Raw genomic sequence first — 26,472 nt, 5'->3', positions numbered from 1 at the left:
TTTTGGCTTTAACTGGTCCAAGGCACCTTTCCAAACAGGCAAAGTGAGATGGCTGGGATGACTGCACCCAGTGTCAAACAATAATCAGGTGCCGCTTCCTAACTAGGACAATCATAACTGGGACATACTTTTCCAAGGGATCTCATCTAACAAGTCATCCACTTCCTGCATCCGGCTTCAGATTGTCCATCCAGGCCTGGAATGCTTTCTCAGATTCTCGTGACATACAAACTCTGTATACTCCTCCATCTGGTCTAAAAGCAATATTTACGGTGTAGGCATGGTGGCTCACTCCTGTAATCTCAGCCCCTGGGAGGAAAAAGAGTTACTGTGAGTTGGAGGACAGCCTGGATTGTACAGGAAACTCCAGGATAGAAAACGAGGAGTGAAAAGCCTACGAAATAACTCAGCAGGTAAGGGTCAAGCCAGTCTATCCTGATGACTGGAGTTTGATCCCCATGGCCTATATGATAGAAAAAAAAGAACTGGTTCCTAAAAGTTGTCATCTGACCTTTCTCTGTCTTTGTCTCTGTCTGTCTCTGTCTCTGTCTCTCTTTCTCACACATACGTATAAATATTTCCAAAAATCCTGGGCTGTGGTTATAGTAGCTTAGTGACAGAGGAGACCACAGAACCAAAGCACCTTCCTCGCCCACTCCTCTTTGTTTCCATCTTCTTGAGGCTAAAGCAGCAGCACCAAATGCACCCTTCCAAGGCATGAATCTAGCCCTGGCCCACTCTTGCATGAGGCATAAACCTAACAGAGGCTGATAGAACTTGTATTCCATGCATCAAGGTAGAGCAATGACCCACCCCCAAGACCACACAACTGGGAAACTGAAAATCCACAGAAACATTGCTAAAGGAGCAATTTGTGAATGGATAGATTCACCCAGTTTTCAAGAAAAACAGAAGCCCCCTACACAGCATTAACGAACCTACTGTGACATCTGATGTTGCAACTGAGCTAATACTCGCCAGAGCCAGGCAACCCACTGAAGCTAAAACACGGAGGGAAAAATGTCCCTGGTGATGAATCCTCAAGTATTCCCCGTTATATCGAGTCTATGGGCTATCACCCAGCAACATGCAGGAATTGATTATGTATGCATTATTATGACTTACATGTGACATTGTTTTTATTGATTTTGAGAAGGGAACTGGGATGGAGCAATGACTCAGTGCTTGAGAGAATTAGATTTTGCAGAGGCTCCACATGCAGACACCAGACATAGAGTGCACAGCACACATGTAGGTTAAGCACTCATTTCATAAAACACAAAAAGTATACATTAAAATAAACTACAGCCCAGCATCTCTCTCTCTCAAGATTATATCTATCTCTATCTCTATCTCTATCTCTATCTCTATCTCTATCTCTATCTCTATCTCTATCTCTATCTCTATCTCTATCTATATCTATATCTATATCTATATCATCTATATCTATATCTATATCTACAGTTGCTGTCTTCAGATACAGAAGAGGGCATCCGATCCCATTACAGATGGTTGTGAGCCACCATGAGGTTGCTGGGAATTGAGCTCAGGACCTCTGGAAGAGCAGTCAGTGTTCTTAACCACTGAGCTATCTCTCCAGCCCCCAGTATTCTTTCTTAATCTTTTGGTTCAACCCACAGTTGTCTCTCCATGAATTTGTCATGCTCATTAAGAGTACAAATCAGGTACGGATACTCGGGCCTTGAATTCCAGCAGCAGAGAGCAGAGGACTCTTTGTGAGTCTGAGGCCAGGGTGATCTACATGGCAAGTTCCAGACCAGCCAGAGTTATATAATGAGACATTGTCTAAAAATAAGACAATAAAAAAAGAAATTATTTAAGAGCTCAGATGACTTGGGACTGGACGATAGCTTAACCTTGCAGGAGGCGTGTCCCATTAGATATATTTTTCAAACTTTCTGAGCCTTAAGGTTTCTCATCAATAAAAAGGAAATAGGGATCTTGTTTCAAAGGTGGGGGAAAAAAAGGCAGGAGCTGGCAGCTGTTTACCGGAACCCTCTCTTCTCTTCCTTTAGCAATAGAATCCTGGGCTGGAGTGCAGCTTTATGGGAGAGCACTTGCAGAGTGGATATTCAGAAGCAAAAAGTGTCTCTGGGGGTAGTGTTAAGTGCCTTTGGTCCCAGGGAGGCTGACACAAGATAGATTAATTCAGTGGGACTCAACCTGTGTTGTGAGTTGCAACCCTTTTGGGGGTCAGGTTACTGTATCACAGGAATGGCCTAAGACCATCAGAAAATAGGATATTTGCATTACAATTTATAAAGTAGCAAAATTACAGTTGTGAAGTAGCCACGAGAATAATTTTAATGTTGGGGGTCACCGCAACATGAGGAACTGTATTAAAAGTTTCCAGCATTAGGAGAGCCGAGAACCACTGAGATAATTGGTGCTTATGAGTTACCCAGCCTGAGAAACAGAAAGACTGAGTCAAAACCGAACAAGCTGGAAGGTGCTGCCAGGTGTTAAAAGTACTACCTTTACTCATGATGGGTAGAAAATAAATAAAGTCAATTGTTCCCTTGCAGGCTGTTCACAGCAGCTACTCACCTAGGTTTCCTTTTGACTTCCAGGATCTTCTGTGTGGTGACCCCTTAGGGACGAGACTGTTACTTTGTAACCATGGCTGACAACATTGTGTAAATCTCTAAAACCCGAACAATGTCCTTCAGCCTGCTAGGAAAACCTGAGGCCAGCCAGCCTAGGAACTGTTTCAAAGGTGGAAATTTAGACAAACACAAAGACGCCATCGTTAGTTGTAAAGTGCTTTGTTAGAGTCACTTTTACAGTGTAACAAAGTCAACTCAACACCCTCTTATACCCAAACCAATCAACCAATCCTACAAGCCCACAGGCACCTCTTGCCTCAGGGCCTGAGTCAGGAGATCTGGGTACCATGTTATTGCTGAACCACTGAAGGAGACATGGAAGCTTCATTCCTTTCTGCCTGTTTCATTGTTTATTTGATTTCATCAATCATTGTCGTCTTCATCATCATCATCATCATCATCATCACTCCCACCATCATCAATCGGTGGTACAGGGAGTGAACACAAGGCCTCACACATGCTAGACAGGTGCTTATTTTTTCTCTTTGAGACACTAAGTTGATTTCACTCTGCAGCCTAGGCTGTCCTTGAACTTGTTAACCTCTGGTCTCAATCTTCCAAGTATCAGAAATGCAAGCAAACAGCACTACATGCCTGGCTATCTCACTAGCTACAGAAGGGCAGAATTAGTGTTGACCACTTCCTTCCTCTAGAACCGTTTTTGAATCCTGTTCTCTCTCTCTCTCTCTCTCTCTCTCTCTCTCTCTCTCTCTCTCTCTCTCTCTCTCTCTCTGTCTCTCTCTCTCTGAAGCTCGTGAACATGATGATCGTCAAGGCGTCAGGGTCTAGTGGACACACCAATAAAATCCTTAACAGCAATATGTCCGGTATGTGACATCAAGGAAGTGTCAGAACTACACAGGCAGAAAGTCATGTTCATTTCTGGGTCTTTTCCAAGCTGTGTTTCCAGTGGTTATGGCCTCTTGTTTCCAGGTTCTTGGCCTCTTAGTCAAGGCACCGAAATAAAAACTCATGGAAAAGTAGTGAGAAAACTTTGTTAAGCCAAACCACAAAACAGGTTGGAATATGTTTCAAATTCTTTAATCCTCTTCACTCAAAGGCAGAGGACACATGATCTTTGTGAGTTCGTGGCCAGCTGGTCTATATAGTGGATTCCAGGACAGAGACCTTGTCATTAAAAAAAAAAAGCTTTAATAGCAGTTATATAAGTGAAGTGTGTTATATAAGTGAAGGCGTTAATGGGTCCCAATTATTGTTTGAGACTCAAGAGAACAACTTCGTCACTAAGGGGGAATAGTGAGAGTAGTTTTTTGTTTTTGTTTTTAAAGGTTTATTTATTGTATGTGGATGAGTGTTTTACCAGCATGTTTGTATGTGCAATTCATGAATTCCTGGTGTCTGTAGAGACAAGAAAAGGGTGTCAGATTTCCTGGAACTGGAACCACACAGGGTTCCAAGCCACCATGTGGGTGGAGAGTGAAACCCTAGTCCTTGGAAAGAGCAGAAAGTGCTCTTAGCCATTGAGCCATCTCACCTACCCCAAGGCTGTCTGTTTCGATTGATATATAACAACTATTTGCTACTATGCATGTCCCTTCCCACAAGTCATTTGATCTTAACCGTATGCACAGGCAAAAATGGTAAATGGTGGATTCTCCCTAAAACTTCACTTAAGGACACAATTTTGCCGTACTGTGAATGCACCCCAAACCAATTCAGACTGAGATCAACTCACCTGCCAAGGGGGATCAGGGTGCACTGGGGATGGATGTATTTAAAAACTGTGAGTTTGATGGTCATTAAGGTAGGAGAGGGGCTGGAGAGGTGGGTCAGTGGTTAAGAGCTCAGTGGTTAAGAATGAGTAAGAACTCTTCCGGAGGACCGACGATCAATTTCCAGCATCCGAATGGCAGCTCGAAACTGTCTGTCACTAGTTTCAGGGCATCTGACACCCTCTCCTGACCTCGCAGTGCACCAGGCACACAGTGTATGCCGCACGGAAATATAGGAGAGAAAAGAGCCATGCACATTCGATTAAAAATGAGAGGAGGAGAAATGTGTTCTACTGTTCAGGAAAGACGTGGGTATCACTCCCAGAGGAACAGTGTCTACACCCAGGGCTGTAAAAGTAGTGAACGGGGAAAGCCCTTTGCAAAGTGTGAGATGATGCTGACAGAATCTGCTACTGGACCACTGCCAGATTAGCCCAAGGCTCTGAAACTGTGGGAACAATGGAAGCGTGCACACCTGCAGCTTCTGAGATCAGGACTGTGGAGGGCTTTTCATTCGTGATTTTACAGGCACAGAAAGATGGGATTTGAATTTGATCCTTGGAACTCATGAGGTAGAAGGAGAGAACTGACTCTCAAAATTTGCTCTTTGACATCTGCCCCCTCCCCCTGCCTCTCTCTCTCTCCCTCCTCTCCCCCCCCTCTCTGTGTGTGTGTGTGTGTAAGAGGAGGGGTTGTGCTTGTGTTAAGGCTAACTGGATTGGTCTGTGACTTTGCTCCAGTGAAGCAGAAATAGCTTCTGAAATGGAATAAGTTTCAAGTAAGTGTGAATTGGAGGCTTATGGCTAGAAGGGCAACACCCTTGTCTTGGATCAAAGAATTTTTCTGGAGAAATACCAGACATTTAAGATTCAGTTCTTTGGTTAACAGGGGACGCTTCTGTGTAGAGAGAGCAGGAAGGGTCAGGAGTTTCTATCCATGTCGTCTTTGCCACATGCTGGCTGCTCCTTGCTGCTGTTTGTGTGGGAGGGCGGTTACTCCATCTATTCATAGACCTCTATGAATGTGCCTTTGTACCGGGCACCGTTTCTTAGATGGCGTCGCCCAGATGTTGACTGAGAAAGGAGCTTGTTTGAAGTTCTTGTCCCAGATTTTGGGGAGCCTCGCCTGTGTGCCACAGGCTACCAGAGAGATTTAGGTCCCTGCTTTGTGTTCTTGGCCTCATGAGTAAAATAATTTAAGAGGGAAGCTCAAAGATGATTTATTAGAATTCAAAAGAAAAACAACAGGGCAGGCAGGCTGCCAGGAAGGGGGGAGAAGAGGAAGAGAGGCAGCCTTGACTTTTGAATTAGTCTGGGATGTTTGGAAATAGAGGTCAGCAACCAGTCATAAGGTAGATAAGCAGTTACATGGCACCAGATGTAGAACTTCAGAGAAAGACCAAAGAGGCCCACAGTGTCAGAGGAAGTGTGTTCAAGTACTGGCCAGTATCTGAAAGAAAGGAAAAGACATAAAAAAAAAAAAGAAAGAAAAAAGATAAAGGAAAAGCTATCTTTTTTCCGAGCAATTTGAGAAATCAGAAAGGCTTAGCAGAGCCATGTGGGAACTAAAACAACAAGATTAACGTAAGAGGGGCCCGGGGCTATGAGATGGCAGGCTGGGTGGTAAAAGGGCCTGCTGTCAAGCCTTGAAGAACTGAGTTTAATCCCCAGGTCTTATATGTTGGGAACTGAGAACCAAGTTGTCCTCTGACCTCCACCTGTGTACCTTACACAAAATAAATAAATTGCAATAAAAAATTAAATGCTTAACATATAAAAGAAGTCAATTTCTAGAGGAAAATGGGTGAGGTGGACTTCGTGTAATTCCAGCCTCAGAGGACCGAACCGGGAGAGCAGAGCAGGTTCACTGAGGAGACCAGCTGTATTGGTGAGTGTGACGGAGAGAACCTACCCCACTGAGTAAAAACAGTGGACCATGGTTCTGCACCTCAACTGTGTACAGAATGCATGTGCACACACACACACACACACACACACACACACACACACACACGTGTGAAAAAGGAAAGGGAAAAAGGAGACAGACTGGAAACCTTTTCTTACCTGGGTTTTTAACAAACAGAACATTCTCTTCTTGTTGCTATTCCTTTTTTTAATTGCATTTTTAATTTATATTTTAAATGTTATTCCATTTCCCAGTTTCCCCTCCAGAAACCTGCTATCCCACCCCCTGCTTCTATGAGGGTGCTCCCTCACCTACCCTCCCACTCCCTCCCACCTCCCCACCCTGACATTCCCCTACGCTGGGGCATCGGGCCTTGACAGGGCCTCTCCTCCCATTGATATCTGACAGGGCCATCCTCTGCTACATATGTGGATGGAGCCGTAGGTCCAGTCTTCTGTTCTCTTGGGATGGTGGTTTAGTCTCTGGGAGCTCTGGGGGGCAAACAGACATTCTTGAGAAAAGCCTATGAAATTAAACTGGAGAGGCAGGGGCTACACAGGGCCATATTTCTTTAGGCCGATGCTTCAAGGGCTCTTTCCTCAGCTCTCTGTCCCACTTTCACCTTTGGAGTGGTTTTTCTTTCTTAATAATCTGCCTCTCTTTCTGTTTCTAGTCACAAGTCCCTGGTCTAGCTATTTTTTTGTCCCAGGACACAAAAGCGTGGGATTATATGCTATCTGAGCTCTGCTTCATGGCTGGGCACTCCTAAGCATGTGAGGCCTGACACGCTGAGTATCCTCACTGCTTCCCTGATCTCCACGACTTAAAAGACACGACTCCTTCAGCTCTTCTGCCGGGATTTTCGCTTGCCTCTACTGTTGTTTTTCCCTCAAACTCTTAATAAAAATGCCTTTGGGCTTCTTTCTGAGTCAGTTTTTAATTCATTTTATTTATGAGACGAAGGACCCCTAAGAGGAAACTAAGTAACAAGTTTATCTGACAGCCCCTTCTTTTTTTTTTTTTTTTTGGTGCTTTTTTTCGAGCTGGGGACCAAACCCAGGGCCTTGCGCTTGCTAGGCAAGCGCTCTACCACTGAGCCAAATCCCCAACCCCCTGACAGCCCCTTCTTGAGTTAAACAAATTAAGAGGAGAAATGTGGGTGTGGGGGGGGGGGCTGTGTGCTGACACAGAGTAACTAGTTTGTTCTTTGTCTGCCTCTCTGTTTCTTGGTCTCTGCCTGTCTCTCTGTTTCTCTCTGTTTCTGTTTCTCTCCCTCTCCCTCTCCTTCTCCCCCTCCTTCTCCTCCTCTTCCTCTCCCCTCCCCCTCTCTCTCCCCCACCCTCGTGTGTGTGTGTGTGTGTGTGTGTGTGTGTGTGAGAGAGAGAGAGAGAGAGAGAGAGAGAGAGGAGAGAGAGAGAGAGAGAGAGAGAGAGAGAGAGAGAGAGAGAGAGACTAGGGATAGAATCCAGGACCTTATAAATAAGAAGTAAGGGCTTTGCCACTTTGCCACTCACTCCATCATCAGCCCGAATACTATCTTTTTATTGACCCTGGAAATGTAATTGAACCTAGAACGCCCTTTCAGGAAGTATGCAGTTGATCCTTTTTATTAGGGCTCTCACTAATAGGGCTAGGGAGGAATGACTCCCTGTACTGCTCCTAGAAAGAGAATGGAGTTATGAGAAAGAAGGGAATTTAGAGACAGATTTAGAGACAATTTAGAGACAGATGGAATAATCCAAAACAACCCGTTTCTTAATTTTTATTTATTTACTTTATATCCAGGTTGAAGCCCTGCCCCCAGTCCCACCCTCACAAGTTCCTTCCCCCACTACCCCCTTTCCTTTTCCTCAGAGAAGAGGAAGCTCTCCATGGGCACCAGCCCACTCTGGATCATCAAGGCGTTTTGGGACTAAGCACAGCCTCTCCCACTGTGTCCCGACTAGGCAGACCCGCTAGGGGAAGGGGATCCAGTGGCAGGCAACTGAGTCAGAGATAGCCCCTGCTCCGATTGTTAGGGGACCACAAGAAGACCAAGCTGCACATCTGCTGTAAATGGGTAGGGAGCCTAGGTCTGGCCCCTGCACGCTCCCAAAACAACGCTTATGGAGCGATAAGGAAGAGCCTACTTTGATTCGAGAGGGAATTGAAGGCATGCCCACAGTCAGTAGGCATAAATAATTCATATGTAGTTTGGCTAAAAATAGTTTAATAGGTTTTTGTGTGTGGGAGGTAAATCGTACCCATGGCTTTGCCTGTGCTAGGCAAATGTTCTATCACAGAACTTAGACACCATGGTTGCTGAGAAGGGACGGCTGAACAATCAGCTCTAACCAGGGCATTTATACCATGGCTTGCAAAGGTCAGGGAACACCAAAGAATAGGGAGTGGAAACAATATAAGAGCTAAAAGATAAGAAGGGCTGCAGAACGCTATCTTGCGGACATGACATAGCCGAGGCAACCATGACTTCTGGTTGGTCTCTACACGGTCCTGCCTGTCCTAGAACTCACTACTGAGAACAGACTGGTCTTGAGCTCACAGAGATCCGCCTGCCTCTGCCTTCGACATGGTGGGATTAAAAGCACATACCATCACACCGATTTCCATTGTTGAGTCCAGGCTCCAGCAAATAGCTCAAAACCCTTGGTTACACAGATGGTCCTGATTAAAAGCCAGTCAAAGAAAAAGACATAAATTGGAGAAAGGGATTTGTATGGAAGATCGGAGTGAGTCAAAGGTCCCCAGATGTTGGCCATCTGGAAGATGACTGAACCGGGCTGGCACCAAACACTTTAAACATCAAGCAGAGCCGCACAGTGTTTCAGGAAGGGGAGGGGCTTGCATGGGTTGAAGTCTGGAATAGGGAGCAGTTTGGGGGAGCTTGGGTGGGGGTGTGTCACAGTCCAGGCGGGTGGAACGTGCAGCGGGATGGTTCTCGCGGGTGTGGAAGGCGCGGTGTAGTGTTAGCCAATTAGAGGGAGGGGAGAGAAGCGACCAATGATAAACGGCTCTTGCGGGTAGCTTTTTCAGCAAGACTCCAGTTTGGCGCAGGCGCGTCACGCTGGACTACGGGGCGCTGCAGAGCCAAGTGGGCAAAAGGGGCACCACCGCACACTACCGAGTCATGTGACCCAGAAGCGGCCGAGTTCCTCTGCAGTCAGGGACCTTTCCTATAGGCAAGGTCATAGGGCCTTGTTTCGGGGGGTGGGTGGAAGGGAGGTCTATGTAGTGGGGTTGAAGGAGCATCCTATTGCAATGTGACCTCGGCCGGAGGCCAAAGGTCAAGAGTCCGGTTGGGGGGCGTGCCCTAGGCTGCGCAACCCGATGGGGGCGTGGCCTTGCGACTCAATGATGTTAGCGCGGGGCGGGCTCTCTGCTGAGGTCGAGTCCTGTGTTGAGGAGGGTGGGTTCCCCGTGGGTTCCCTAATAAATAGGTAAGTAGGGACTCCAACCTTGTTTCGATGCTACTTCGATCGTCTTGACCCGCTGTGGCCTACTTTTAGATTAGAGGTGGTGACGTCAAGGGGCGGACTTAGCCTACTGGGGCGTGGCTTTCAGGCCAGCCTAGATGCGTCTGTGGGCGTGGCTTGACAGGTCGGGGGTGTGGCCCAGGTCCGGTGGATGATCCTGCTTCCGGATTAGATTATAGTGCTCAAATTCTAGCTCTGTCCTTTCTTACTTAGGTTCTTCCTCATGGAAACTACTGCGGCCGCTGCATCTGCCGGGGGCTTCTTCCCCTCGTTCCTGCTCCTGGCGTTTGGGACACTGGTGGCTGCCGTGCTGGGCGCCGCTCACAGACTGGGGCTCTTCTATCAGCTGATGCACAAGGTGCTTAGGGCAGGAGGGCTAGGGGTAGGAGGAGGGTGACTAAAGGTGCTTCTCCAGGTAATCCACTGTGCAGGTGTGGAAAGCGAGTCTCGACTGGTCCAGAAGTGGCTGGTCGGGAGATTCTTTACAGAGCTCTGTCCTTTTGCCAAACTGTATATGGGCCTGGACTTTGTAACTAGCACGAGATAATGGGGAAATTGTCATTGTCTGGACAGCACACAGTCGCCGCCTACCTCCATACCCGGGGGCCTGAATCATTTTAGTAGAGCAGGCTTTTTAAACATAGTGAGATTGGTGGGCTGAAGGTAGGCAGGGGAGGGAATGGTCTCTGATGGTAAGCTCTTCCGAGGGAAGGGCTCTCTTAGCATATCTCATGCCATCTTCACCAAAGTAGGGGCAATAATTTCTGTCCTTGTGCCCACAAAGGGCAAATGATCCACAGAAAAGTTTAGTATTTGTTCTAGACGACAGGCTTGGAAAAAACTGACCCCCACAAGTCATCCCCTAACCACTTGTTCCATTCTGAGAAATTCCTGCCCTTACCCTTACCCAGCCTCTTCTAGTCAGGGACAGTGCCACTGACCTTGGGGTATGTGGGGATCGTGAAGCTACTGAGACTTGGATGCTCAGGGCAGTGTATGCCAGGAGTCACTTCCGTGTTAGGTATATGGCTGCTGGCAGCAAGTCAGCTGGACACGTGCCTCACCAGCAGAGGGAGAGGGAGGCTATAGGCTTGATGGAATTCGCACTCCAGGTGCCAGGCCCTGCAGGGGCACTAGGAAGCAGGCACAAGTCTAAGCCAGGGGCTTTCTGCCTCTTGCCAGGCTCTCCTGGATTCTGTAGGTTTAACCTCCATCTCCTTTCTTCCCGATTGGCCCAGTATCTCTGGAGCAGGCAGTGTAATCTTCAGAGTCACTTAAGAACATAGGCTCTATTTCAGCCTGCTGCTTAGTAGGCTGGGGGAAGACGGTCACAAGTTCAAGCCCTGCCTAAGCTGCAGAAGGAGTTCAAAGCCATCCTGGGAAGCCTAGTGAGTCCTTGTCTCAAAATAAAAGGAAAAGGAAAGCTGGTGGCATAGCTCAGTGGCAGAGTGCTTGCCAACACAGTCTATGGCTAGGGTTCAATCACTAATGCTGCTTCAAAAGGAACATGGCTTCCGATGGACTCTATTGCTTGGGCAAGTCTTGGCGTCCTTAGCTGTAGGACAAAGAGAACAGTAAAGTTCTTGGATATAGCTGTTCCTTGGCTGACTGTCTTGTTCCTCATCTCCTCTGGCCCAGGTGGACAAGACAAGCATCCGGCATGGCGGAGAGAGTGTGGCAGCTGTGCTCCGAGCCCACGGCGTACGCTTTGTCTTCACGTTGGTCGGTGGGCACATTTCCCCACTGCTGGTGGCCTGTGAGAAGCTGGGCATCCGAGTGGTAGACACACGCCATGAGGTCACTGCTGTCTTTGCTGCTGATGCTGTGGCCCGCTTGACTGGTAAGAGCTTGGGGGGCTGGCAAGACAGTGACGTGGGCCCTGTGAGTGAGAGGCAGAGGGCTGGGGATAGGACAGTGGTTGAGAGCGTGGGTGGCATGGTTGTCATCAGCTATGTCTTCCAGGGACAGTGGGCGTGGCAGCAGTGACAGCCGGTCCTGGCCTCACCAACACCGTGACTGCAGTGAAGAATGCCCAAGTGGCACAGTCCCCAGTCCTGCTTCTGGGTGGGGCTGCCAGCACCCTGCTGCAGGTGCCTAGTCCTTAAGGGTGGGCAGGGTGCCCCAAAAGGCTTCTCGAGCTTATCTAATAACTATCCTACACCTTCTCTACCAGAAACGGGGCGCGCTCCAGGCCATTGATCAGATGTCTCTGTTCAGGCCACTCTGCAAATTCTGTGCGTCTGTGCGAAGGGTACGGGACATTGTACCTACCCTGAGGGCTGCAATGGCTGCCGCCCAATCGGGCACCCCAGGTAGGTGGAGGAAGGAGCTGGACGGTACTAAAACCCTGGAGTTGAGGGGTTGCTGCAGCGGGTGCCCTAGGCTTTGTCTCCCCATCCCTGCAGGCCCGGTGTTTGTGGAGCTGCCTCTTGATGTGCTGTATCCCTACTTCATGGTTGAGAAGGAGATGATACCAGCCCAGCTGCCCAAGGGCCTCATGGGTCGAGTGGTTGTCTGGTGAGAGCGGCTGTCCTCACTATGGGCCTCTCCTACCTTCTGTCTCTTTTGTGGTCTTCTCCCTTCACTCACCTCTCCTTCGTCGACTCGTTCATGGAGTACACACGGACTTGGAGGGGCCCGCTCTAGGGAAAGCCTTTCTCATAAAAGCAAAGAGTGCAAAGGCCCCGAGGCAGGAGGGGACTTGGTAGGTCTGGCAAAGCGAGGCATGGCCCTTGTGATCAGGGAGAGGAGAAGGGCAGGCGTGGAGCTTAAGAGGTTGTCCTAGCTTCCCTTTCTTTCTTCTCTTTCTCCATCGCTGCCTCATTCCTGGTTATCTCTAGCCCCTCCCCTCTCAGGTATCTGGTGGGTCAGATCTGTGTGCAGATAGCAGAGTAGGCATGGGGTGACATCAGTGGACAAGATATTCAGGTTCCTGTGCTCTGGTGTGCAAGAGTTGCTTTGAGTGCCAGATCAAGCACAAGTGGTGTGTGTGTGTGTGTGTGTGTGTGTGTGTGTGTCTGGCCTTGCCCAAATAATTCTGGCCCAGAACTTTGTGCAGGCTGTGCTGGAACTTGCCAATTTTCCTCTTTCAGCCTCTCCAGTGTAGGGGTCACAGACAGGTGCAGGTCTATCTTTAGTCTTGTTCCCAAGGCTCCTTGACCTCCTGGTCATTCTGTCCTCTTCTCTCCGTGTCCTCTCTCTCTCTCTCCCTCCAGGGTCACTTGGAAGATCAGCTCTTTCCCTGCCTCTGCTTTATATGGTTTTAATTTTATTGGTTTTAGGAGAGAGGAGTTAGTGTTGTATCCATGCTGACTCACTGTTAGTGTGAGTCCCCTTGCTTCAGTATCCCTGGTGCTGCGTTGTCTCCCCTTTTAAAACCATGTCCCCACGGCTTCCTGTACTCTTGGCCTCGTGTTAATTCCCTGTAGCCTTGACTCTAACAGACAAAACAGGCTTTGGCTCAGAACTCTGACTGCTTCCTGTGTCTGCCTTTAGTGAGATCGAGTGTTCCTTGAGGGCAAGGCCTGGGCAGGATTTCTTTTTGTGTCATAGGGCCTCAGAAACTCAAGGCCTGGGGCCCACTGTGTAAGGAGACAGGAGGCACTGCAAGAACTGAATGGGTGACATTGATAACTCCCACAGATGGCATTTTGCAAAGTGTTTCCCTCTTTGCCTAGTAACGGTGTTGGAGAAGGAGCCTGAGGCGTCGTACATACTAGACGAGGGCTTTGCTGCTAAACCACACTCTCAGACCACAGTGTGCCATGTCACCTAAGAGGGTAGATGTGGGAACTTCCCTGTTTTACTCAGAAGGAAGCTCAGAGTGGTGAAGGAACCCGCCCAAAGTCACACAGCTGGAGTGCTGTGGGGCCAGGGTCTACCTCACAGCCCTAGTTTCCGTGCTGGCATTCTCTGCTCATGTTATGTGTTTCTGGGAACCGCGTGGCTACCTGAAGGAGAGGAGTTGGAGACGTGGCCATTTAGTGTCCCCGTGTCATGGTTTATCATCCCGGTTCCTTTCCTGGTCCCTGGCCTTTTCTCAGCCTCCAGAATCCTATAGTAGCCACAGTAACTGGTTCCTCCCTGGTCTCACAGGTACTTACAGAACTGCCTGGCCAACCTCTTTGCTGGGGCTTGGGAGCCTCGTCCCGAGGGACCTCTGCCCTTGGACATTCCCCAGGCGTCTCCCCAGCAGGTGAGTTAACTTCTCTCCTGGCTTATGACTCCCACTTGGCAAGGTGTTGAAGATCTCTTTGGACCAGCACCGGGACCTCTATCTTGTGGGCTGGTGGCAACCCCAAGATGGTCCTTTAGATGTGTGTTTGTGCATTGTGTGTGTACCACTGCCTGCATGTGGAGGTCGGTTCTCTCTGCTTGTGCATGGGTTCTGATTGTACAGCCTTTCTAGGCAAGTTCTGTTACCTGCTAGCTGTCTTGCCAGCCTGAGGGATGGCTCTTTGGTCTCTATTCCAGGTCCAACGCTGTGTGGAGATCCTGAGCCGGGCCAAGAGGCCTCTGCTGGTGCTGGGGAGCCAGGCCCTGCTACCCCCAACCCCCGCCAACAAGCTTAGGTGAGGAGCTCCCACCCTATCTTAAAATCATGGTCTTGGTCCCTGGTGTTCCAGTGGCCTTGGCCATCCTGACATCTGTTCTGTTGTTCCCTGCCAGGGCTGCTGTGGAGACCCTGGGTGTCCCCTGCTTCCTCGGGGGGATGTCTCGGGGCCTGCTGGGCCGCAACCACCCTCTCCACATCCGGCAGAACCGCAGCGCTGCCCTGAAGAAAGCAGATGTTGTTGTCCTGGCGGGTAGGCTCAACCTCCTCTTCCTGCCTTTATCCGGCCCTGACATTACCCATCCTCATCTGTGGCACCCTTCCTTTGTGATCACTCATAGGTCTTCCCCTCCATCCATCCCTTCCCTTCTAAAGGCCATTGACCAAACCTCAAGATCGCAGGCCGGCAAAGTCACCCCAGACTGCAGCTTTGTGCTGTGACCTGGCTTCCCCAAGAGGATGCATACCCTGTGGGCCCTTGCCGTGTCTTACATACCTTTTCCGCACAAAGCCTTTTGTATCCTGTCAAGCACAAAACAGCTTTTGCCCTGTACAGCTATGCACTGCTTAATGACAGAGTGCACTCTGGGGATCTGATTTTCTTGTGCAGATTTTGAGTGTGCATGCACAAGCCAGGGGGTGGCTGGGACCCATTCAGAAGACCACAGTCGTGTGTATGAACTGGTATTGACTGAAATGTTGATGGGCTATACTGGACTGTAATGGTACCCCATATTCAGTGGTTAAGGCAAGTTCATGATTACTCAGGACTTACCAGGGGGTTAGGGCACAAAGCTTTCATTGGCTGGGCTCATATATGAGCCAGGGCATGGTGGGAGGTGTCTGTCTCTGTGGCTAATTAGGTATGTCTCGGGCTGCGTAACTGAGTCTCCACCAGTGCTCCTTGCACTACTCCTCAAGGTCCACGTGTCCCCTGTCCCCCAACGCCACTCATGGCAGACCAGCCTGGTTGGGTAACCTGCTTATTGTTTTGATCTTCTTTGAGGTTTTGAGGCTAGAACCTAGAACTCGGGGTCTTACACATGATAAACAAGTGAGCCACACTACCCCCCCCACCTTCACGGCTCCTCAAGTTCTCGTGTCAGCACGGCACACCATTGCTCTTACCATGCTTCGTCAAGAAGAGCCATTCAGGAAAAGCCTGTCCAGAATCAAGAGCTGCAGGTCATGCTGGCTGCATGGCTTAGCGGGTAAAAGTGCAGTTGCCCAATCTGATGGCCTGAGTCTGATCCCCGGAGCTCACACAGTGGGAGGAGAAGATTGCCAAGTCGTTTTCTGTCCTAGTGCATGAAACCCCTCTCCAAAATGAATGTAAACAGCTGTAAAGACCCTGCAAATGGCACAGATGCAGGGACAGTACGGAAAGGGGACCGTTGTACATTCAGTGACGTGAAGCAGTGCCCATCGCCGCCCTGCTCTTACCTCAGGTGCTGTGTGCGATTTCCGCCTGTCTTATGGTCGCGTCCTCAACCGCAAGAGCAGCATCATCATTGTCAACCGGAACCGGGATGATATGTTGCTCAACTCAGACATCTTCTGGAAGCCCCAGGAGGCTGTGCAGGGTGAGCATACCCTAAGGGTCTCCACCATGCGCGTGGTATCTTCATTTTTGCCTCTGCTGCACTAGCTTGAATTTAGTGTCAGGTCTGGACACTTGGGCAACCTGAGACACATTTGCCTTTAGACTGACAGGTGCTTCTGAGGGCGGGTTGGCGCAGAGGGAGGTTTGGGGCTTTGCATCTGTTGCTTTCAGCTGGACCATGGTCTTTGAGCCCCTCCCATCCTTATCCTCCTGATTTTTGCCCCCTTTCCATGCCATATTTTGGACACTGTTCTGAGGACCTGCACTCTGCTATAGCACAGGCAGCAGCGTCCTTTTGATTTAGCTGCTGAAGTGGTACCACCTTGTGTATTTGGAAAGGTCCCTCCTAGAAGTTGATGGGCAGCAGGCTGAGGTTGGCAGGCCGAGGCGGGTGTGGCTGTTAAAAGGAGCTGGGCAATCGGGGGAGAGGGGGTGCTGCTACTCCCTTGTGATTCCAGCTACTTGCTGGAGGGAGGTGGGGGGACAGAGGCCAGATGACTATCTATTTGAGGTGTGTTGGTATGACTTAACTTAGCAAGACCTATCTCAAAGAAAAAGAACTCGAGTGTCACACATGGTAGCTCACTAAGTAGCTCTGACTGTCTTAGACTTTACTGTGTAGACCAGTTTGGCCTTGAACTCACGTAGACCTGCCTTCCTCTGCCTTTCAAGGGTAGAGATTAAAAGAGTGTGCCGCCACACCTGGTGATGGTGGTGCACGTTTATAATCCCAATATCAGGGGCTGGGGATTTAGCTCAGTGGTAGAGCGCTTACCTAGGAAGCGCAAGGCCCTGGGTTCGGTCCCCAGCTCCGGAAAAAAAAAGAACCAAAAAAAAAAAAATAATCCCAATATCGAAGCAGGAGGAGCACTGAGAATTTGAGCCTGGTTGAACATTGAGTTTAAAGCTAGCCTAGGCTATAGTATGATATCCTGCCTCAAAATAAAATAAAATAAAATAAAATAAAATAAAAAAAGCCCAAGGGGCAGGTAGGGGTTTTCTAAGTTTGGTGGCACAGGCCTTTTTAAATCCTAACACTGAAAAGACAAAGGCGGGGAGATATCTGAGTTCAGGACCAGCTTGCTACACATAGAGAGTTCCAGGCCAGCCAGCACTGCATAGTAAGATCCTGTGTCAAAATAAAAAGCAAAACAAAATAAACAAGGAAATAAACCAACAACCAAAATGGGGCTGACAAGACATTAAGAAGGTAATGGCACTCACTTGCCAACCGGATGACCTGAAATTGAGGTCCACATGGTGGAAAGACCTCTGCACTCTCAATGTTGCTCACCCCACCCCCAGTATATACACACAGTAAGTACATAAACAGGTGTTTTAGGTGCTGCTGTGTTTACCTGGGATGCGCCAGACCCTGGCTTTCCTCCCTAGCACTGCAGATTTTAACAGATGGGGGAGGAGGCAGGACAGAAATCACATGACCTGGTATGGGGACAGCCTGGGTGAGAACCACACCTCTGAGTATATGTCTGCTGGTTTCTCAAGAGGGATGGGAGAAAGAAAGCTGTCACTCATTCCGTGCTTGCTGTGAGTCCCCGTGTGCGTGGGCTTGAAAGATTTCCTTTGCGGGTGAGGGACCTTAAAGGCAGAATTGATGAGACTTGGTGTCACTGAGGTGTGAGGAGGTAACGAGGCCAGCTTGGGTTTGCAAATTCCCTACACCTCATCTCCCAGGCCTCGCCTTCCGTCTTGCCAGGACCCCTTCACTGGTTCTCGGAGACTTTGAGGGGCTCCCCCTGCTTCGTCCTAAGAACACTTGTGGCCCACTTCCCTGCCTTCCCTTCAGACGCTGCCGATGGTTTCTTCTTCTGGTGGTGGAGGGCAGGGAGAAGCCGCCACCCGTGGCCGGTCCTACAGCTACGCTTCTTCCTTTCGTAGGAGATGTGGGCTCCTTCATGATCAAACTGGTGGAAGGCCTGCAGGGCCAGACGTGGTCCTCAGACTGGGTTGAGGAGCTTCGGAAAGCCGACCAGCAGAAGGAGCAGACTTACCGGTCAGTCCGGGTAGAGTGGATACAGCAGGGATAAGGGGCGGGAGAGGCGATGCCAACCAGCCCTCCTGACTTCTGCCGTCCTGTTGCAGGGATAAGGCTTTGTTGCCTGTACCTCAGCACCTGAACCCAGTACGGCTGTTACAGCAGGTGGAGGAAACTCTGCCTGACAACGCGCTTCTTGTGGTTGACGGCGGGGACTTCGTTGCCACTGCTGCCTACTTAGTACAGCCCAGAGGGCCCCTGCGCTGGCTCGACCCTGGTAAGAAAGGCCCACACCCGGGGCAGCTTGCACTCCGTGCACCCTTCACAGCGATTTGATCTTACCTTTCCAGGGGCCTTTGGGACTCTGGGAGTTGGCGCAGGTTTTGCACTTGGGGCCAAGCTGTGTCAGCCCGAGGCCGAGGTGAGGCATTGGATGTGGGAGACTAGCCGCTTTCTGGGCTGCGAACTACCCTAACCGCCCTGGGTCGTCTCCCCCTCTCCGCTCCTCCCAGGTTTGGTGCCTGTTTGGGGATGGAGCCTTTGGCTACAGCCTCATTGAGTTCGACACGTTCGTCAGACATAAGGTGACCGACCGGGCTGCCCTGAGGGAAGCTTGCGCCAAGGGTTCTGGAATACTGGGATATGTCATTCAGGGCGGGCCGAGGGGTTGGGGGTTTTCCTCAGTGAGCCGCAGGCTCTGACTTACAGCTGGTCAAACTTTTGAACTGAAGGCTGTCGCCTGGCCTCTTTGTTTTTCTACAGGTACCGGTGATAGCCTTGGTAGGGAACGATGCAGGTTGGACCCAGATTTCTCGGGAGCAGGTGCCCAGGTTGGGCAGTGATGTGGCCTGTAGCCTGGCTTACACCGGTGAGGGGTCGGGTCGTGGCGTTTTGGGCCCAGCTGGGCTTCTGTTGCTCTCCTGAGCGGACCCTCTGCTATTGCCTCATGTATTATTTTCTTTTAGATTATCACAAGGCAGCCATGGGCCTGGGGGCCCAGGGATTGATACTCTCACGGGACAACGAGGATCAAGTGGTCAAGGTACTTCGTGATGGCCAGAAGCTGTGCCAGGAGGGCCATGCTGTCGTGGTCAACATCCTGATCGGGAGGACAGATTTCAGAGATGGCTCCATTTCTGTATAGGGATTATACAGGGTTCGTGTGCGTGCCTCTTTGTACCTGGACTTCGCGTAGCCTACCCGGGGTTTTCATCCTCGCCTGTTCCGAGCTGGTCCGACGAGGTCAAACAAGTGGGGAATGGGAGGACCAAAGCTCAAAGAGGCACCTTGGCAACCCCGGTAGCTCTTTCCACAGGCCCAGCTTGTACCCTTTCTCTCTTCTAAAATTAAATCTCTTGGCTATATGAGCCCAAGGACTCAGTCACAGCACCCGTGTATACTGGTTTATTTATTGTCCACAAAGATGGAATTGTGGTGAAGAAGTGGGAGACAGGAAGGGGCCCTAACTCTCCCACTTGATCACTGGGGACTCTGGGGTGCCAGGGAATGGAAAGCCCTATCCCACTCTATGGTCCCTGAAAGAGTTCCACATGCCCACTCCACACAGGCCAGTGCACACAAGTCCTCACACACAGACACACACATGCTCGGGGGCAATAAATATTCTCCGTACCAAAGATGCCCCAGCCCTGATACCTCAGGTGGGGTCCCCCCAAAAGGGGAGGAGTTAAGTGCTCAGTTTTTCAAGGGTGGGAAAGGGCTGCTGGGGAAAGGAAAGATCAGACTCTGTCTCCATTTGCTGGTTGGAGATTCATCTTGGGACTTTTCCTAGAAGAGAGGGTTGCGGGAAATCAGCTGTCTTTCTATTAAGCTCCAGGCTGCCCTATCACAGACAGAGGCCAAGTCTGGTGCTGTTTCCCTGAAGCAGAACCCCATGATTGTCTTTAAGATACTTCAGGGGAAGGAGAGACAGAGTGTAGTGCTCAATGCTAATACTGGTTTGGTCGGCAGCAGCAAGAGGGTTGACTAGGGATGTCTTAACACCCCAGGGTGATGCTCACAGTAATTGGTGTTCCCCTACAAAGGGGAGGCAAGAGAGGCCAGCCTAGCAAGCGGAACTGTCTTCGGCAGCAAGAGAAGCCCCCAGTGCTCAGGAGAGGGGCCATGGCACCAGTGCTTAAAATGCCAGGAGCCTGGGTTTCGCAGCTAGGGCCCAAACAACGGCACTAAGAATTGGGAATGATTTTTAGCATGGAAGGCTGGTCCCTTGGCAACTCCCTAGCAACCAGGAGCTCAGTCTGAGCAACTCTGGTCAGGTCCTTTTAGGGCCCTAGTAACTTGGAACCCAGTCACCAGTATTCAGAACCTGGTCCTTGGCAACCAGGAAGCAATTCCCTAGTAACGAAAATCCATCCCCTGCTTTGAGGGCTCAGAGGCACACATTGATCTGCTTGGAAAGTTCTCTCTCCAGATCCAGGATGAGGGCATCAAAGTCTTTGAGATTCAGGTGTGGGTTGAAGGGTGCATCAAACTCATCTTCGAAGTCCGTAGTGCCCCTCGGCTCTCCACTCTCATCCTCATCTTCCTCACTGTCGCTGCCTGTCACGTGGTCATAGTCAGGTCCGGACAGGAAGTCCCGCCCACGCGGCAGTAAATCTCCCCCGCACACGCTCCAGTCGCCTGCATAGCGGTTGCTTGGGGGACTTTCGGGGCCTCCACGGCCCCGAGGCCGAGTCACCACTTCTGGGCCATCCAGCGGCAAGTGCAGCGGTGGCTGTCGTTTGGGCCGCAAATACGGTGCGACGTCTGGGGTCTCTGAGGGCCGGCGGGTATCTGCGGGGTCCACAAGTAGGACTCTTAAGTTGTGAGGCAAGGGAGGGAGCATTCTAGTCCCCGATTAGCCTTTCAGAGGCAAGCTTACAAATTCAACCCACCCAAGAGGCGTGGCCCTCCTTCGACTTCAGTCCACGATTGGCCAGTAGGGAGGCATAAATATAAAGGATGGGTGGTATTTACCTGGCCAAGACTGTAACAAGTAATGCAGGACTTCAATGTGGCGCTTGAAATCCACAGCGCTGCTGACTCCTGGGCCGGAGCCACGGAGCCGGGTCCGAGAGGGTGTTTGTCTCGCTGGCAGCAGCACCGGTCCGAAGCACACCGCCAAGTTCTGCGGGGTCATGCGGTTGTGGGTGTGGAAGGAGGAGACAAGGCGCAGATGGTCCAGAAGAAGCGTCAGTGTGGCCTGCGGAGACGGTTGCCAGGGGCGGGGGAGGGGGCAAACCTGAACCCTTGTTGCACTTGCAGGATACTCAGGGGTGGCTTACAGTGGAGAAACTTCAGTTCCAGTTCTCATAGCCAATAACCATAGGGGAGGTGTTAGTGTTAGGAATGTATTTTGTGAAGTTGAGATTAAGGCCAAGGGCAATTTAGCTTTGGAATGGAAGGGTTTGAACTCCAACCCACACTGCGTTAGGCAATTTCAAGGACTTTTCTAAGATCTCGCGGCGAGTATCTTTGCTTGGGTTAGGTTGGCAGATCTGTTTGCTTAGTTTGCTAGGCAGCCCAGGCTGGCTCAGAAGTGACTATGTGGCTAGGGTGGGCTCCAACCAGAAATCCTCTTGCCTTTGACTCTTGAGTGCTAAGAGTAGAGGCATGTAACACCAAGCCTGGATAGAGTGTGTGTTTGGACACACTGTGTTTGGCTGTTTGATCAGTAAACTGAGCCTGGATTTTTTTTTTTTTTTTTAGCCCAGGAATTGACAGATGAATACCAAGTGCTTTGTTGGCATGTGATGATCATGTATGATGATTACCTCTTAGGCATGCTTAAAGCACTATACCGGTATCAGCTTCTCTATGTCCCAAAGTTCCTAGCGCGGCAAACTCACCCTCTCCACATCTGGCAGGCAGCTGAGGAGTCCTCTGGTGCCTTCAGGACCCAGGGAAGCCCTGCTTGGGTGTCCTTGGGCCATGGCCTCCAGCACCACCTGGTAGAGGGGCTGGGTGATGAGCGGCGTTGGCAGCTCTCGAAGGTAATCCTTGAGGATGCCTGTGGACAGAGGGGTCCTCTCTGGTTACGGCACCCTGGCTTCTGAAGGTGGAGGACTCATCGGGGCCGACAGTGGGAGTGAGAAGAGGGCAGGCAGGGTGAGAAAATAAGATAAGACGGGAGAGAGGAGGGTGCACTGGGGCCTCCAGACCAGCCTGGAGGAGACAGTCGAAAGGAACGGGCAGACAATGGAGAGAGGCCATGCTGACCTGTGATGACATTGATATCGGGGTACACATCTTCAGAGAGGCACACAGCTGCACTGTCCTGCTCAAAGGCATCTCGAAGCTCTTTCTTCACCGCGGCTGAGCCACAGAGACGGTACAGCCCCACGACCTGGGGATAAAGACAGAGGAAGAGTCTCCCTGGGGTCCAGACAGCACGACATGGATATTTCGACAAGGGTGACTGTGGAAGTTAGGGCCTGGGAGGGTAGGGCCATTCACATGCATCTTCACGGGCTGCCTTCCCATTGCTGTCACAGGGCCCCCCCGAGCCAGGTCTAGTAGTTCAGCACTCCGAGGACAAGGCAGGAGGATCACGTAGGCTAAAGATTACAGAGTGTGTTCAAGGCAACCCTGGGCAACCTGGTGAAGCCCCATCTCACAAGGTAAAAGGCTGAGGGTGTAGCTCAAAGGTAGAGTGCTGGCTGAACATGTACACGGCCCTATGTTCAATCCCTGGCACCAGGAATAAAACCAAACCCAAGACATATAACCCAGCTTCCTAAATCCCTCAGGTTTTACCCCTTGTCTAGAGTCTCTTTCCTCTGACCTCACCTCTTCCAGGACCCCTTCTCCGACTAACCCAAGCAAGTGAGGAAGTCGGGGGCTGCTTTAAGCTGTGTAGACCCCCTCCTCCTCTCAGGAATTTATGTTTTTGAGATAGGTGCCACCATTCTAGGCTACCTCCCCCCTTTTTAACTCCACCTGCCAGCTAGTTTGACACGTATGAAAGTCAACCATCTTTTTCTCACTCCAAAAGCCTGAGCTTCATGAGGGCCGAGATCTTGTAATAAAATGGACGTGTGTGACCTGTGGGTCCTGGTGCTGTGGAGGAGCGCTGGTGAAGGGGTTCCAGGGAGTATGTCTAAGGTAGCAGAAGTGAGAGACAACAGCTCACCCGCAGCCCTCGGCACTCGATCTGCCCCACACACTTTCGGATGATGAGAGGCACCTGGCCTGGAGACTGCTCACGTTCTACCAGAAGCTGCAGCGGGAGCCCGAAAACACGGGGCTCCACTGTGGCAGGGGCTTCTTGCTGTTCCGACAACGTTAGCTTGGCATACAGAAGTCCCTGGGGTTCCAGTCGAACGGCCAGTTGTTGCGCTTGGCACCCTGAGATGCAAGAAGGACTAAGCCAGTTTGTCCTGAAGGTTTTTGTGTCCTGGCTCCCCTCATCTAGGTCACCCTCTCACTCATGAAGCTCAGCCACCCTGGGCACCATGGGAGAACAGGATGCCCTTAGCTGGGTCTTTGTGTCTTGCTCTTCCTTCCTGGAAGTCCCATGTCTTACCTCGAAAGATGGTTGGCAGTAGCACAGTGCCCTGGGCACAGGGCCGGTGCCGCCTCACACCAGGGTCCCACGCAAGTACCAAGGCCCGCAGCAGCCGAGCGGCCTCCAGCTCCAAGTGGAAGGTGTGATCCAGCCTCAGGAAGTCTGGCCCGCTTCGAAGTGGCCCTGTGCGGGCCCGAGCTACTCCATCCACTTGGAGAAGACAGCAGAGATCACGAGGAGTAGCCCCCGGAGTTGGCCGCAGACCCCCTAGCCCATACAGGTGCAGGCTGAGACGCCCCCAGAGCGCGGCTGGAGGAGCCCGGGCTGATGGGCCCACTTCATAGGGCCGGAAGGCAGTGGGTGATGGTGGTCCCCCAGGACGCTCCGGCGAATCACCATCGCTGAGGTACCCACCCCTTGGGCTCCTAGTCCCTCCAGCCACTGATGCCTGCCCAGGAGTCGCCACACTGCTGTCCAGGTGGTAGCGGCTGATGACAGAGCCTGCTGGGGCGGTCCTCTCTCGTTCCCTGCTAGTGCGAGTACTTCTTAGGCTCAGGCGGCGGCGCAGCTCTGGAAGCTTTTTCATCTTCATAGAGAGGCGCCTTGCAGGGCCTGGGGACTTGGTACGGGAGGTTTTGGTAGGGGGGCTGGTAGGGGCTGCACCTGTAGGGAGAGCAAACTTGAGCGTCTAGGGCCTGGGCTTGGAGTATGGATCGTGTGGTCCCTAGGGGCTTGGCAGAATAAGGCGTGGGCACACCTGGAGTCTGGGGTGTGAGGCTTGTGCATACTTGCAGGTGAGAATGTGGATATAACACGTTGTGCCTACCTTGGAGGATCGGGCCTTCTGGCTCAGAGGAAGCTAGCTGCGATCCCACGGGCTCAGGTGCTGGAGGTCTGGGGTCTTCTTCAGGGATGGGGTTGTACCAAATCTCACCAGCAGGCTCCCCACTGCTAGGTGTCCTAGGCCCTAAAGATATCTCCTCCGGTGGTTTAGCCCCTCCTAGCACCCATCGGCGGCTACTGGGCTCCAGGCTTTGCAGGTAGGCACCGCGAGCGGGGCTCCGAGGTGTCTCGGGGCTGAGTGGTACCTCTGCTCCAGCCTGAGACCCTTCAAGGACGCGAGGTTCTGGTTCTGGGGGTTTGGGCTCTGAGCGCTGGGCTGGGCGGCCTGGTGGAGAATGAAGACAGTAAGACCCAACTCTCAAGTCCCCAGGGGTCCAGGGCAGCGGTCCAGCTAATTGGCTTCAGCCCTCACTTCCCATAACAAATTGACAGCGAGGAAGCACTTTGCGGGCCTGGAGCCTAAGTCACTGCCTCCTTGGACCCAGCTGTTTTGTTTGGTCCTAGCGACTAGCTAATACCTTTGCAGTCCTAGTTTGGAGGTCCCTGCCTCAGCCCCTAGCATTCCAAAAGGGACTGTGAACCAGCCTCAAGAGTCCAGGTCAAATGTCCTTGGAACCTCGGATCACTTGGGTTCTGTCTCCTCTCTTTCAGACATTACATTAATGTTAGAATCTTATGCCTGTCCCTTCTCATTGAGTGGCCTTGTGCAAGTCATTTTCCTCATGCTCCATGTCCTGTTTATGAGATTCAATATCATCATATCCCCCACCTCCTCCCGGCTTGAGGGAGCTCAGTGTGAGAAGCAATTTTAGACAATAGGTTTGTAGCCCTGCTCAAGGCTTCAGCAGATGCTGCTGGGACGGCCGGAAAGGAAACGTGACGGGGAGCGCTGGTTTCTCAGTCAGACCCCTCCATTTCCCAAATTCTGTCCCCAAGTCCTCTTGGCTCTTGCCCTTCAGCCGGGACCAGACTTCTACAGTCAGTGCCCCACTACTCCCGCCCCCTTATCTTGGCTCTATTCTCTCCCTGACATCATAGTTGATTTCCTGTGTGTGTTTATGTGTGGGCACCCGGATCCCTTCTCTGGCCCTGGGACCCTTGGGACTCCCTGGGAAAGGCCCGGGAGGAAGGATCAGGCACTTGGCGTGGTGGCCTCCTTCCTTTAACTGGTTCCTTCCTAGTCCTCCTACCCTTTTATTTCTTTAAGGTCCGGTCTTGCTGTCTGTGGACCCCAGATTTAAGCATCTCCTATTTCCGCCCTCTAACCTTCTGTTCCATGTCTCTGTCATCAGAAGCATAGTCCAGAGGATTGTTTAAAGTCAGTTCACAGGCCCTGGACAAATCACCCAACAAACACGTGCCTCAGTTTCCCTGTCTTAATAAAGAGGACGGTTTCTTGGGGCTGCCCACGGTAGGTATGGCTGCAGTCTCTGGCGCGATGACGGCACGGAGGTGGGGAAAAGACTGCAATAATAGATATAACCCCGGACGACCTCTGTTGGGTACAGGAGTGTGTCCCCCATCTCTCATCCTCAAGGGCTCCTGGTGGGTGCCCACCACCCAGACAGGCCATGTCGATGCCGCACAGCTGTTCCCTACCCGTCCCCGCCCCGCCACTCTCTGGGCGCCCCGTCGAGGCCCCATTTCCTGTCAGGGGCGAGGCCCCCCCCTGCTGGGCCTTGCAAGGATCCCAGGGGCTGGCATCTCTGGCCAGCTGCACATAACGGTCCGTGGCCCCCGCCGGACAAGGTTCCGGTCCATATTCCTCTCTCACATCAGGGCTCGGTCCCGGCTTGCTCATTAGGTCCCGCTGCGTACCCTACCGGGGACCTGGGAACCTGAGGCTGAGCGGGACGCCCGTCTCTTCCTTTCCTGGAGCCCCCGCACTCACCGCGGTCCTTGGCATCTGACTTTTTCCGGGGAAGTTTCTCCCGACCCCGCAAGCGGGAGAAGGTCTTCCTGAGCAGCGGCTCGGCCATGCTTGGGCCGCGGCCCGGCCGAGTGCGCGCCCCGGGGCTGCGGCCGCCCGCCCCGCCCGGACCGGCCCGCCCGCCCCCCGGCCCGCGCCAGCAGGAAGCGCATTCCGGGAATGCTTGGCCTTAACTTTTTTTTTTTTTTTTTCTTTTCCCTTCCCGCGGCCCGAGCAGGCGATGCTGGGAGATGTAGTTGCCTGGGGCCGGGAGGGGACATGATCGGGGTGCTAGGCTGATCGGCCACTCTTCAACTATGAATGT

At 51.5% G+C, this 26,472-nt stretch overlaps 2 protein-coding genes across 6 annotated transcripts; one reads left to right on the top strand and one right to left on the bottom strand.

The window, feature by feature from the left end:
- Nucleotides 1–9,223: 9,223 nt before the first annotated feature.
- On the top strand, nt 9,224–19,277 carry Ilvbl (ilvB acetolactate synthase like). 5 transcript variants are annotated; one of them, NM_001108738.1, is made up of 16 exons: nt 9,224–9,702; nt 9,952–10,096; nt 11,377–11,578; nt 11,701–11,828; nt 11,912–12,050; nt 12,144–12,255; nt 13,834–13,933; nt 14,212–14,309; nt 14,407–14,543; nt 15,739–15,873; nt 17,793–17,907; nt 17,997–18,166; nt 18,240–18,310; nt 18,402–18,473; nt 18,652–18,757; nt 18,855–19,277. In NM_001108738.1, exons 1-16 carry the CDS (start codon nt 9,593–9,595, stop codon nt 19,031–19,033), a joined length of 2,019 nt encoding a protein of 672 aa, NP_001102208.1. In that variant the 5' UTR covers nt 9,224–9,592; the 3' UTR covers nt 19,034–19,277. The 5 variants fall into 5 exon arrangements, with proteins under 5 accessions (NP_001102208.1, XP_006241133.1, XP_006241132.1 ...); XM_006241071.5 differs by having other exon boundaries at nt 9,293–9,444; nt 18,855–19,275; XM_006241070.5 differs by having other exon boundaries at nt 9,309–9,449; nt 18,855–19,275.
- Nucleotides 19,278–20,230: 953 nt separating this feature from the next.
- Syde1 (synapse defective Rho GTPase homolog 1) lies at nt 20,231–26,217 on the bottom strand. Its single transcript, NM_001191876.1, has 8 exons — nt 26,130–26,217; nt 24,222–24,563; nt 23,414–24,058; nt 23,021–23,235; nt 22,108–22,234; nt 21,738–21,898; nt 20,866–21,091; nt 20,231–20,682 (listed from the first exon to the last, which is right to left on the bottom strand). Exons 1-8 carry the CDS (start codon nt 26,215–26,217, stop codon nt 20,279–20,281), a joined length of 2,208 nt encoding a protein of 735 aa, NP_001178805.1. The 3' UTR covers nt 20,231–20,278.
- Nucleotides 26,218–26,472: the final 255 nt, after the last annotated feature.

This window comes from Rattus norvegicus, chromosome 7, assembly GCF_036323735.1.
Source record: "Rattus norvegicus strain BN/NHsdMcwi chromosome 7, GRCr8, whole genome shotgun sequence".
NCBI classification, from domain to species: domain Eukaryota; kingdom Metazoa; phylum Chordata; class Mammalia; order Rodentia; family Muridae; genus Rattus; species Rattus norvegicus.
This window is presented reverse-complemented; position numbering and strand designations above follow the sequence as displayed.